Here is a 13,887-nt window from a genome sequence, read left to right on the forward strand (position 1 = left end):
CTCTCAAACCATAACAGGAATCGAATTCCCTGGGGATCTTGTTGGGATGGAGACACAGATTCAGGAGATTTGAGTGGAACCTGAGATTCTGGATCCCTCGCAAGCTCTGGATGATGCAGATGCTGCTGGTCTGCATGCCTGTTGTTTTCCCATCATCTTCAACAAAATCATTGGTGGTGGTGTTCTGGTCCTTCTCTATAGAATAGTCATATTCAGCTTGGGCAGTTTTGGTCCCAGGGGAATTTGTCTGTGTCTGGAGACATTTTTGATCTTCATAACTTAGGGAGTACTACTGGCATTATGTGGGCAGGGACCACAGATGCTGCTACAACACACAGTATAGACTTTCATAACAAATAATCTTCTGACTCAAATCCTGTTGTAGACCTACTACCTTGTGTATCTCTCGTATCAAAAAATAATCTGTTACAAGTTTTCAAAAAAATAAAACTGTGAGAGAAGGGTAGGAGCACGTACTATTTAGTTTGGAGTAGAGTGAACAGTGTTTAAAGCTGTCTTCAAATATGTAAAAGGAAATTATGCAGAAGATGGTAACCAGCTGTTCTCCATCACACTTGAAGTAAGAGCAGGAAATGTACATAAATGGGCCTACGCTACCCATCCGTTCTTTTACTACATCTTCCACACGAGCCAGGCAAGTCTCTCTATGATTTTACAGCCATATTTGCCCCATTCTATGTCTTATCACTTGTAAAGACCCTCCCAAATTATTGGGATATATTTTCTTCTCACTGCCAAGTTGAATCTCTCCTTCCCTTTAAAAATCTAACTTGAAAATTTCCATCTCCATTAAGTCTTTCTTAACTAAAATGAAATACTTGTCAGTTTACCTCTAACTTCAACTGGTACACTTTCTCCTTCAGTGTTTATTCTACAAATATGTCATTGCCCATCTGTGTACAAGGTGCTAGATTTTGAGAAAGGATAAGAAAGAGAAGAGAGTCCCCGCTTTTAAGAATTTTCCAAACTGGAGGAGGGGGGGAGAAATCACACAGATAATTACAATGTAAATAAAATAATATTTAATAATTATTTCTATGAGGGGCGCCTGGGTGGCTCAGTGGGTGAGTGGGATCAAGCCCCACATCTGGCTTTCTGCTGAGCAGAAAGTTCGTTTCCCTCTCTCTCTCTACCTGCCTCTCTGCCTACTTGTGATCTCTGTCTGTCAAATAAATAAATAAATTATTAGTATTATTATTATCTCTATGAGAGATATTCAAAAAATGAAAGAGGAGGATTTAGTAGTTAGAAAGATTATTTCCAGTTGGAAAGATCAAGGAAGACTTTATAAATAGGTATACATAAGTATCTTTTTTCATGAATAGGTATACATAAATTTTTTTTAAAGAAAAAAATTTTCTCTAGATTAGGTATAATTCTGTGCAGCAAAAAACCCAATGTTAAAATTGAAGGTTATGACTTAGAGCATAGAATGAATTTGAGTCTGGATTTAAACTATATTTATGGAAGAGTTTATAATGAGTAAGGAAAGATAATTTTTCAGGATGTGGATAGCTGTATCATGGTTTTAATAAAGAAAGGTGAATTCAATTACCTCTGAATGTACCTTATGATGCATGTGATTTTATAAGGGAGTGCTCTTTGGGACGAATTTTTAGTTGCATCTAGGAGAGGAATGCTTTGTAACTTCACAACTCTACTTCAAAAACTAGTATCAACCTTGGAATTTGGCACCATCCATTTGACAGAATTTGGCACCATCCAGAACCCTTTTAGGAGAGAGTCTCTCTTGTAAAGGGTTTTCATTACCTGAACTTTAAGGAAATTGAAGAGAATTAACCCTCATTGAATATCTAGTGTATGTCAAGCACTGAGTAGAGTCTTTAGATATGTCATTTGATCTAGATATATCATGGACAGCAGCCTGTGAGTGTATTACCACCAACACTATATGGAGGTTCTAGCATACTAGGATAAGCTTTCTGTCCACTGCTTGATGGAAAGAGAAGTCGAACAAATCTCAGGCCTGCTTCAGAAGCCATTTCTGGGTGAAGGCAATCTGCTTCCATTCCCTTTGGAAGCAGTAAGGAGAAAGCCTCCCCTCCTGAGGATTTAAATGGTGATTCTTGCATCCTTCATAGTCAAAACAGGAAAATGAAGTTGTTTACATTGCATTAGTGGCCATGATTCACTGTAGGGCTCATTATTGGAAAGCTATCTGTAACCACATTAGGCATATCCAAGCACGAGTTTCTGCCAGGTCTCTCTCTCTCAGATTCTGAAGTCATTAGCTCTGGGAATTGTACAGCTACTAAATTTTTATAGGGTTTTGTTTGAATATTAGTATTTGTATTCTTCAGTTGTCATTTGCAGTCAATAATATAATTAATACCATAAATCTTTCTTGCAGTTCTCATTTTTTGAGTATTACTGCTTTTTATAACAAGAGCACAATTTTTAGGCATGCCTTCCAGAATTCAAAACATGATGGAATCTTAGTTAACTCTGTGTAACTGGACTTTGTTTTCCCTCTTAAAGTGGTTCTAGGCTTCTGCGTATCATTCAATGTGGATGTGAAAAATTCAATGACTTTCAGCGGCCCGGTGGAGGACATGTTTGGATATACTGTTCAACAGTATGAAAATGAAGAAGGAAAATGGTAAGCCAGTTGATTTTGTTGTGTTGTCATTTAGTTTTTTTACAAGGTAATGGAAAATATTATTTGGTTACAGTTTGTTTTATGAATGAGACTTCAACAGAATGAATCATGCATGGTAGAAAATGCAGTCTAATCATTTGGTAATGGAAACTGACAGTGTTAAAAAAAAAAAAAAAGGAAAATTCCTTGGCAGTACTCAAGGAAGTGGTTAGTGATTTCTGTTGAAGCCCCTGTTGACCTCAAGAAGGTCCTTGTCCAAAATAGTCATTGCTCTGCAATTGTTATTCTGGCAAGAGTTCTTTAATTGTTCTCACTCCAGAGTAGTTGAATGTCAGCTGGAAGAATTGGGAGGCAAATGAGATGCTATCTTGAAAGGGTTAATATCACTTCCATAAGATATTATTGGGCTTATATTTTTGGTGATTTACTGACCTACTGAGTTTGGTTTACTGTTTATAATGAACCTTACTGAATTTCTTTTATACACTTACAAGCCCATTAGTAATGATTCACTTCACTTCAGGCATGATTTTTTAAAAATATTTGACTTGTTGAAAGTTACACAAAATTAATATTAAAGCTCTTTTACTTTATATTTAACATAATTTTAGTGACCTTTTTTATTAGGAAAAAAAGGAACAAGAATTTGTTAAAATTTGCTTCAGTTTAATAACTTAAACTAAACTATTCTTGCAACTAAAAGAATAAATAAAAAGGGATCTATGCCTCCTAGGACAACAATAATCCATCACTCTACTATATTGCACAAATGAAAAAATATGGATTTTTTGACTTTTCACTCTATCTTTTAGACTTAATTTGATCATAATCCCCCCAAAATGATCAATAGTAAAAATTTGAGTTCTCACATTTTCTGTGTAAACATATTATATCCTGTACAAACTAGATTTTGTGGAGGTGTTTCACTGTCTCTTTACAAATATTTTAGATGATCCTAATAATCTAATAATAGCAAATGAGTTCTGTATTCTTTGTCCTACCAATCTATACTCTCACTTACTACCCCGCCTGACCCCATTTAAGGTTAAACACGTGAAGTCATTACTCTAGATACCAGTTTTATTCTTTTAGGCATTATGCCTGCAATTCAGGGAGCTCTGCCTCTCAGAGACTAATGTGAGTGGACCAAGTATAAGCTGTATGTAATAAACTGAAACTTAGTTGGTCACCTGGGTAGCTCAGTCAGTTAAGCAGTCAACTATTGATTCCGGCTCAGGGCTGTGGGATCAAGCCCCATGTGGAACTCTGAGTTGGGCTCTGCGACGGGCCTGGAACCTGCTAAGGATTCTCTCTGCTAGGGATTTGCTCCTCCCCGCCTCTCTTCCCTCATCATTGACTGATGAATGGATAAAGAAGATGGGGGGGGGGGTGTATATGTACACACACACACACACACAAACACACAATAGAATATTACTCAGCCATCAAAAGAATGAAAAAGAATGAAATCTTGCCATTTGCAACAATGGAGAGATCTAGAGTATATTATGTTAAGTGAAATAAGTCAGAGAAAGACAAATACCATATGATTTCACTCATATATGGAATTTAAGAAACAAAACAGATGAACATAAGTGAAATTAAAAAAAAAAAAAAGAGGGAAGTGGGCAAACCATAAGAGCCTCTTAACTATAGCAAACAAACTGAGGGTTGCTGAAGGGGAAGTGGGCAAGGAATGGGCTAAATGTGTGGTAGGCATTAAGGAGAACGATTTGTTGAGCTCTAGGTGTTATATATAAGTGATGAATAACTCAATTCTGCCCCTGAAACTAACATTATGCTATATGTTAACTAATTAAATTTAAATTAGAACTTGAAATATTACAAAAAGTGCTAATCAGTATAACATAGACTATAAATTTAATAGGAATTAAAAGAAGGAGGAATTGACTCGATGCTTGAACTGAGTCTTGAAAGATGACTTAATTTTTAATAAGAAAAAAGTAATGCCGCTCCAATCTGGGAAGCCACATAAGCAAGGGCATAGATTTGAGAAGTGAGTGTGTTGGTAAGCAAACAAGACTGACATAGGGAAGATAGAGGACAAAGGGTAATGGCAGACCTGAGAAGCCAGACAAAGGAACTTGGACCTAAGTAGAGGGCATTGAGAACCACTGTAGGTGTGGAAATTACATAGAGATGGGATTGGAGAAAAAAGTGCCTGAAATCTGGGGAATCTAAAGGAAAGCAAAACTAGTAATCTGTTGCTTAAGAGATGAGATCCCAGGCTAGATTAGAGAGAACTGGAATAAAAGAAAAGTGCATCCAAGATAAATTTAGATGAGTCATTAAGGCTTGGTGGAAGTTTGGAAATGTCAAATGGAGATGTAGGAGGAGTCAAACATAGTCCAGAATTTTTACACTGGATCATTAGAAAATAGGTAGCCATTCAGAGAGAAATACATAGGAAAGAAAAATAAGTTTTTTCACGAAGTTGGTAAATATGGCTTTAAACAGCTTGAGTAATGTCTGGATAGTTGGAAACCCTAAATGGAATACAGCTAAGAGGGAGAAGTTAATATATTAGTGGAGATATTTAGAGGGCAAAGACTGGTTTTGGTTCCCACTTGCAATCCTGTGCATTGTCCAACATTTAACACCGGGCCTTAAACATAATACATGTTCAGTGATTATTTGTTGGCTGAACATAAGTGAATCTAATTTAACTCCCTGTTATCATTAGTGAAAAAACAATCACACACACACAAGTAATGTTAAAAATGGCTCTCCTATGACTGTTATCAAAAACACAAAAGATAAGTGTTGGCGAGAATGTGGAAAAAAGGAAACGTTTGTGCACTGTTGGTGGGAATGAAAATTGGTGCAGTCACTATGGAAAAAGTCTAGAGGTTCCTCAGAAAATTAAAAATAGAACCACCATATGATCCAGCATCCCATGTCTGGTTAATATTCAAAATAATTGGAATCAGGATCTTGAAAAGGTATCTGCACCCCCATATTGACTACAACATTATTTGCAACAACCAGGATTTGAGAGGAATCTAAATGTCCATTGACTGATGACTAGATTTTAAAAATGTGTCATATTCATCCAGTTGAATATTATGGAGCCTGAAGAAAAGAAGGAAATCTTGCCTTCTGAGACAACATGGAAGAACCTGGAGTACATTTTGCTAAGTGAGATTAGCCAGACACAGGAGAAATACTATATGATCTCACTTATATAAGGAGTCTAAAATAGTCAAACTCATAGAAGCAGCGTGCAGAATGGTGGCTACCAGGAGCTGGGAGGAGGGAAAATAAGAAAGTATTAGTCAATAGGATAAAGTTTTAGTTATGCAAGTACTAGAGATTTACTATACAGCATATTGCCTGTAGTTAACAATACTGTATTGTATACTTGAAAATTTACTAATAAGGTAGATCTTATTCAAGTAATTATGCCTATCTAATAAAGCCTTACTAAAAACTCCAGACACTGAGGCTTGAGTGAACTTCCTCCACACTGGTGATCTGGAAGAATGTTGTGTCCCGAGGACACAGAAATTTCACATTCGGGATCCTCCCAGACCTTATACTAGGGTCTCTTTTGGGGAACTCATCTTAATTTGTATCCTATTATAATTAACTAAAATCAGAAGTATTTTAAAAAAGAAGGTAGGTCTTATGTTAAGTGTTCTTATCCTGAAATAATAATAATAACTAAAGAGGGGTGGAGGAAACCTGTGGAAGCAATATATATGTTTATGGCATAGACTGTGGTGATGCTTTAACATAGACTGTGGTATACTTGTCTCCAAACTCATCAAACTGTATACATTAAGTATGTACAACTCTTAATATGTCAATCATATTTCAATAAAGTATTTGGTTTTGCTTTTGCTTTTGCTTTTTTATAGTGACTTCCACAGGGAACTGTAACTACTTAGGGCCAGAGCTGAAACTAGATCTCATGTCTCTCCACTCTCAGTCTGGTGCTTTTTTTTTTTTTTTTTTTTTAATTAGAACTATATTAAGAAGTAAATGCCAATAATTACTATCTTTGCAGTTTTAGACTTTTCATGTTAATATACATGTGAGAATTTGTGAACATTTGAATGTATAAGGAGGTCAGATAATTTAATTCCATTCTGGCATTCCATATTTAAAATGATTTTATATAATAAGTGTGAAAAATCAGAACAACAAAAGTGAATTTAAAAGTAAACAAACCACAAAAATCTAAATGTCCAAATGCTTAAGGATGGTTTGGTAGCAGCATATTGTTCTAAAGAGATCCAGCCACTGGTGATGCAAAATAAACTTTAGAAACATGTTTGGATATTCTGTAAGTGTTTATAAAATCAGATAGGATGCAGACTTACTTTAAGAAATGGACTATGGAATAATTGACATACTTGAGAGAACATGGATTTTGTTACTCAGTTTTTCTCCAGAGGTGGGTACCTTTATAAATCATATTTACTGCTCAGGTTTTGGAAGCTCATCAACCTCAGATTTTTAAAAAAAAAAAATCAACCTGACCCATATTACATCTTGGCTGAAGTTTGCCTCAAGAAGGAGGCAAGACTACACTTGGTCCGTTACAAGTGTAGTCTGTACATTTGAAAAACATTAATTCTTTGGAAATAATTAAAAGTTAACCAAAAAAGTCAGCCTTTTGTCCCCTTTACCTTTCAAAAGTTTACTAGGAAGTGTAATTTACTTTATATACTTGGCTCAGAAACCACATGTTTTCTCAGTATCAGAACACATTATACCTCTGATTAAGATCAGCCGTTGTTCGTTATGACTAGCATGAACTGAAACATCCAAGTAACTGCAATGTGGTTCAGAAAAATTCACAAAGAACACAATTAGTTTAATAATTTTGCTTTGAAGAGAAGAAACTTAAATGTGCTCAGCATTGCACAAGCTTTCCAGATCTAGTGGTAATCACCAGTACGGCAAACTGTCCACCAAGTGGGAAAATACGCGTTGTTGTCTCGGAGCTTTCCACTCTGTGGCTCCTTTGCTTCACTCCTTTAATATGTGCATCAACCCTTTTAACTGCTGTTCCAGCAGCCATTCATTCAGTGACTTCAGTGGGCCTGCCTCTCAAGGTAGGTTTTCATGATGCAGATACCTTCCTAGTCAATCCTCTGCCCAATATATTTCAAAATATGTTGGCTTCCTGGCCTTTCCCCTAGAGGACCCTGCTTTATGCCAAGTAAGGTTTATCAGTGAACTAATGTGACTGATGATCACTTTCCAATGTATGTGTGTTTTAAGTAAGGCCTATTCAAGCTTGGGGTAAAAAGACTTTTCAAATGTTCTAACACATTTTCTCTTATAATTTTAATATAATATTTATTTTCCATTGTTTATAATATCTTTTGAAGTTGAAATTTCATTCTTGCTACACTTGTCCTTTCTTTGGTGCACCTCATTTTCACCCCTAAACCTTTCACGACTGAAAGTAATACAACTAATGAGGCCACTATGTAACCTCATTCTCCAAAATGACCAAACACTCCATTCATTAAGGAAAAAAAAAAAAAAAAAAAAAAAGGCTGGCTAGCAGGGGTGTTTGGCGCTCTGATAGTGATTTTGGCGTGGACATGAAAAAAAGAGTTAGGTGAAAAGAGTGTTCGTGAAATAGTATAAATATGAGACAATAATCTCTAGAAAACTACATTTTTCAGAGGAAAAAAACATAAGAATATTTTCCTCAAATAAGTAAAATAATGGTTATGATGACAAGAATGACTATTATGAACGGCAAACTTTTCTCAGGTTACTAAATTCTATTATAACTAGAGTTTTTTCATGAGAACAGAGTATAGCATGAACTTTTAAAATAAGTGAATAAGAATCAGAATTAGTCACTTTAGAATGGATGTAGTAAAAATTATTTCTCTCACCTTAATGATCTTTGAGTTCATCAGGTGTTTCTCTAGAGATCAATAATGAAATCCAGAACATTCTTTAATCCTCATACTCTGCACACAGATCATTGCAATAGTGCCATAGAAAAAGCAAAAATTGAATAGAGATAAAATGCAATGAGCTAAAGCAAACTTGCACTAAAATTTGAAATAATAGTTTTCCATATTTCATGACACAAAGTGTCTTGGGTCTTCACAGTGACCATATGGGTTTGAGCAGATATCATTGTTACCATCCTCATTTTCTAGACCGGAAACTGGGACTCAGAGAATGAACTGCCAAGAGTTCAATATAGCAAGTATGTGTCAGGGCCAGGACATGGAACACCAGCCTTCTGACTTTCAGCCAATTCTGTCCTGTAACAAGGACTCTCTGGTACCATGACCTGTGGAAATGCCACCTGTTTCATACCAAAGGCATATATGGCGTTCTTCTAAAGCAAAACATTCCACCTCTAAAATGGAAAAGAAAACTTCACAATTAGGACCACTTAGTTGGTCACAGGAGTCATAAATTCCCAGTTCTTATTCAGATTCTTAGGGCATTTGATATAATCATTAATTCATTCACTTAGTAAATGCTTACTGAATACCTCTTTTGTTTCGGGCACTGTTATAGGCCTTAAGGGTATATGAGCGAACAAAATAGATAAAAATTCCGGCTATTGTGAAGGTTATATTCTACTGGCGAAGAAGGGAACAAAAACATGAATAATAAATGTAATAAACAGGTAGGCTATATCATTAGTCAGAATGTGATAAGGATATGAGAAAAAAAACGGGATTGATAGAATTCTGAAGATTCTTGAAATTCCATAAAGACTATGCTGATACTCTTCTAAGATCTTATTATTTTTATGCATCTGGGGAAAAGTGAGACTTACTTCAGATTAAGTAGTAAATATATGTACTTTTCAGAGCTGCAAGCTTGATGTCAGAAAAATTGCTCCTAGGAAAACACATAAAATCATTTTAGATCCTATTCCCGAAAACCCATTTTTTACCACTCATTCCAGCTCTTGTGCTCCCTGTCTCGCGCCTGGCCTACTCCCCTACCATATTCTGAGCTCTCACACCTCAGTGCTTGTTTATCCAGACTACACAATGGGCCATGACTCCAGTTTCTATTTCAGGTTCTTTCCAGTGAGAGCCATATTATAGGGGCTTTCTGTTGCCCTAGAAATCGAATATAAACTACAGAGCCTTTCCTTTAAAATCAGCTGTGTGCCACTCTCAACCTTCTTGCTCCAGTGTATACAGATCTACACTGTGCTCCCATCACCTGGGCCTTCTCTTCACCCTTGTTTTCAGCACTTCCTCTCCTACTTTCCACTTTGCCTGGGCTGCCCACGATCTCTCTCCTCTCCTGTTCACAATTCACAACAACTTTACCAATAACATGCCACCCAGAACTCGTTTTCCATCAATTATCCGAGTTTTTCCCTCGTTAATGTGCTCTAAACAAATCAGTACTCTTCCACACACTTATAACTTGTCTATTTGGATGAAGGGTCTTTGGAGGCCTATGTTGCATCTGCAGTGGAAACAACTTTCAAAACATCCCTGACCTCCTTTTTGCCTGAGGGGCTGTCTGATTGGTTCACATAGGCCCTGTCAGTTTAAATCTAAATTAAATCTCCCCAAGCCCACCAGCTGACTCCCTCTCTCCCTAAATCTCATGAGATGGCAATTGCTACTATTTTCAGAGAAGGAAGGAAGGAAGTTAAGGAAAGAGGGGGGGAGGGGCCCTAGATTAAAACTTTATCATCCCTTCCTGTTTCAGTTAGCTCTTGGTATATAACAAATCATCTCAGAACTTAGTGAGCTCAAACAATACTGTTTATTATTTCTCAAGAATTTGAGGATTGCCTAGGTGTTCCCCTGTTAACTGGGGAACTGCATGAATGCTCATCTGGTATCTCAGTTGGGACTGGAGGGTCTAAGATGGTTTGACTCACATGCCTGGCATTTCATGCTGTTGACGCAAGCACTGCTTCTCCCCATGTGGCCTCTCATCCTCCATGAGTCTAGACTGGGTTTCTTCACAGCATGTACTCTCAGATTTCCAAAAGAGTGAAGTGGAATCTGCAATGCATTTTTTTAAATTATTGAAGTAGAGTTGACATACAATGTTACATTAACTTCAGGTGTACAATGTATTGATTTGACAATTCTATACATTACTCAAGCCTCAGGAGTCACAGCCCCATTTCTGCTGCCTTCTATTTATCAAGTAAGTCCCTGTTTGACAGTAGGAAATACAGATTCTGTCTTAGGGAAGGACAGTGCAGGACAATGTCGTATTATAAAGAATATGAAAAATTTCCAAGTCATCTACACTGGTTTCAAACCTCTGAATATTGAGGCACCCAGATCCCTGCCTAGGGAATCAGTGACCTTTCCTCGTGTCTAAGACAAATTTTTCCTTCTGGATTCACCCCTTCTACCAGCTCAGGGGCTCTGCCCTCTCTTCTGTAATAGCCTTTCTTATATTACTAGTTCTTTCTCAGCATCATTTTTCAATGTATGCATGCCTTCTATAATAACATTAAACTCACTTCAAACACTTGATGGTTTGCCTGGGGGGGAAAAAAAGCCCACACATATTGACATGGCCCATCTCCCTCATTTTTAGCCAAACATCTTGATATAAAGTCTGCCCTTTACTCATGGGTCCCATTTTTTATATTTTTTATGCTTTGGCTTTTGTGATACCACTGTTTCCTGATTCTCTCTCTCCTTCTCTGGACACTCCTATCAGTTTTCTTTTTTTGCTCATTAAAATCTTGTGTGTTTTTTTTCCTAAAACTCTTTTTACTGTGTACTCTCCTAAGGCGGTAGTACTTATGCTTGGGGCCTCAACCATACTCAAATATGTTCCACGTGCTTTCTGAGATGGCCACCAGCAAGACTAAGCCCAGAGGCCGGTAGAAATAACATATTATCTGGCTAAAATTAACAAGTCAGGAAATGACAGATGCTGGCGAGGATGTGGAGAAAGGGGGACCCTCATACACTGTTGGTGGGAATGCAAGCTGGTGCAACCACTCTGGAAAACAGCATGGAGGTTCCTCAGAAAGTTGAAAACAGAGCTACCCTATGACCCAGCAATTGCACTACTGGGTATTTACCCTACAGATACAAATGGAGAGATCCAAAGGAGCAAGTGCGCCCGAATGTTTATAGCAGCAATGTCCACAATAGCCAAACTATGGGAAGAACCTAGATGTCCATCAACAGATGAATGGATAAAGAAGAGGTGGTATATATATACAATGGAATACTATGCAGCCATCAAAAGAAATGAAATCTTGCCATTTGCGATGACATGGATGGAACTAGAGGATATTATGCTTAGGGAAATAAGTCAATCAGAGAAAGACAACTATCATATGATCTCCCTGATATGAGGAAGTGGAGATGCAACGTGGGGGGTTTGGGGGGATAGGAAAAGAATAAATGAAACAAAATGGGATTGGGAAGGAGACGAACCATAAAAGACTCTTAATCTCACAAAACAAACTGAGGGTTGCTGGGGGAGGGGGATCGGAAGAGGGTGGTGAGGTTATGGACATTGGGGAAGGTATGTGTTATGGTGAGTGCTGTGAAGTCTGTAAACCTGGCGATTCACAGACCTGTACCCCTGGGGCTAATAATACATTATATGTTTATAAAAAAATAAAAATAAATTTTAAAAATAAAAAAATAAAGACTAGATATAGTAAAAAAGAAGGAAAGAAAGAAAGAAAGAAAAAAGAAAGAAAGAAAGAAAGAACCTATTATCAATGCACTCTACTGGCTTCTCTTCTCTCTATCATTTTCCCCACCCCCACCTTTCTGTGGGCTTAGAATTGCCTCCCCAAAATCTACCTACACCGAAGTCTGCTTTTGAGAGAACTCAAAGTAAGACAGCTTATATTCTACTTATAGAATTGGTTCTCCCTTCTCCACTTCCTAAATTCAAGTCCTGTTTTCTTGTCTGGGTCTAGAAACTCTCACCTTCACTCTCTGAGTCTAGTTTGCCCCTTTCCCAGTTTATTCACAGCACAGCAAGCAGATAAGCTCCACACAGGTTTTGATTATTAAAAGCATGCGTGGTTCCCAACTCTCCCCTCCATATGATAAACCCAAAGTTCTCAAACCAGACTCTAGGAATGTTCATGATCTGGACACTGTTTGGCTTGACAGGCTCTACTTCTACTCCAGCTATGCTGAGCTACTTGAACTCACCAAAGGAGCTGTTTCTTCCTGCTCCTAAGATCTTGCAGATGTTGCACCAAGTTTTTACCTATCCAGTATTGTAATGGTCCATTTATAGTTCTGCTTCCCCCCTATGTTTTAAGCAACCTAGGAAAATTCTATTAATTCGTATCCCTAGGACCTAGTGTACATGCTGGGCCTGCAAAATGTTCTTAATAAACATTTTTCAATCTGACTAGCCTCAACTTAAATATTTTTCATAATAGTGGGCTCACTACTTTTCTCTAAACTCTCTTAACTATTAATTTAATTTAATCAATCACATTATAAAAAGCTTTGAAAATATTGGGGAAAGAACACTAACCATAATTTCCTTAATATAATTTTTTTATGAACTCCCTCTTAATCTATGTTTTACATAGATATAGTAGTTCCATCTTACAGATGAAGAAACTAAGGCACAGAGGGTAAGTGACTTGTCCTAAATCATATAGCTGAGTAAGTGACAAAGCCATGATTTGAATGCATGAAGTCTGGCACCAAAGGTCATGCTGTGTTTAATGGAGAGGATTAAATTACTTATATGGAAAGCGCTTATACAGTATATGGGAGAAGGTATAGATTTAATTAAGTGCTAGCTGTTGTTGTCATTGCTATTGTGAGGAGTACATTCAATGTAATTTGGTATCATTCTCTTCGAATTGTCACAGGTTTTCACTAAATGAGGCAGACTTTTACTTTGAATTAGATCATAAATGATTTTAATATCACCACACAATCTCATTAACTATTATTTTTAATGATTGCAATACTCTATAGAATAGCCCTGTGATACTTAGTCTTGCTGTTGATTATATATTTTTTATTTTTTATATTATATATAACACTATGAGCATTATTTTTATACATTAAGCTTTTTCTCTTAATTTAGGCCACTTTTTTAGGATAGATTTCCAGAAGTAAGAATTATGCATTAAAAGGTTTAAACATTTTTATGGTTATTTATGCATATCAAAGATGGCTTTACAAAAGCATTATATCATAGCTATATTTTAAGGATCCTGTTCAACAATTCAATATTTGCATGTTATAAAACATTTTCATTACTACTTCCTTTACCCAAAGAATTTGCACCAA

The 13,887-nt window shown here is 36.8% G+C and overlaps 1 protein-coding gene across 1 annotated transcript in view; it reads left to right on the top strand.

The window, feature by feature from the left end:
* The window catches only part of ITGA1 (integrin subunit alpha 1), a 166,465-nt gene that overhangs the window by 52,269 nt on the left and 100,309 nt on the right, over positions 1 to 13,887 (top strand). The window contains exon 2 of the mRNA XM_059417104.1: positions 2,521 to 2,641. Coding sequence (XP_059273087.1) covers positions 2,521 to 2,641 — 121 coding nt within the window. The remainder of the gene's footprint in view (positions 1 to 2,520; positions 2,642 to 13,887) is intronic.

Source organism: Mustela nigripes, chromosome 12 (genome assembly GCF_022355385.1).
Source record: "Mustela nigripes isolate SB6536 chromosome 12, MUSNIG.SB6536, whole genome shotgun sequence".
NCBI lineage: Eukaryota > Metazoa > Chordata > Mammalia > Carnivora > Mustelidae > Mustela > Mustela nigripes.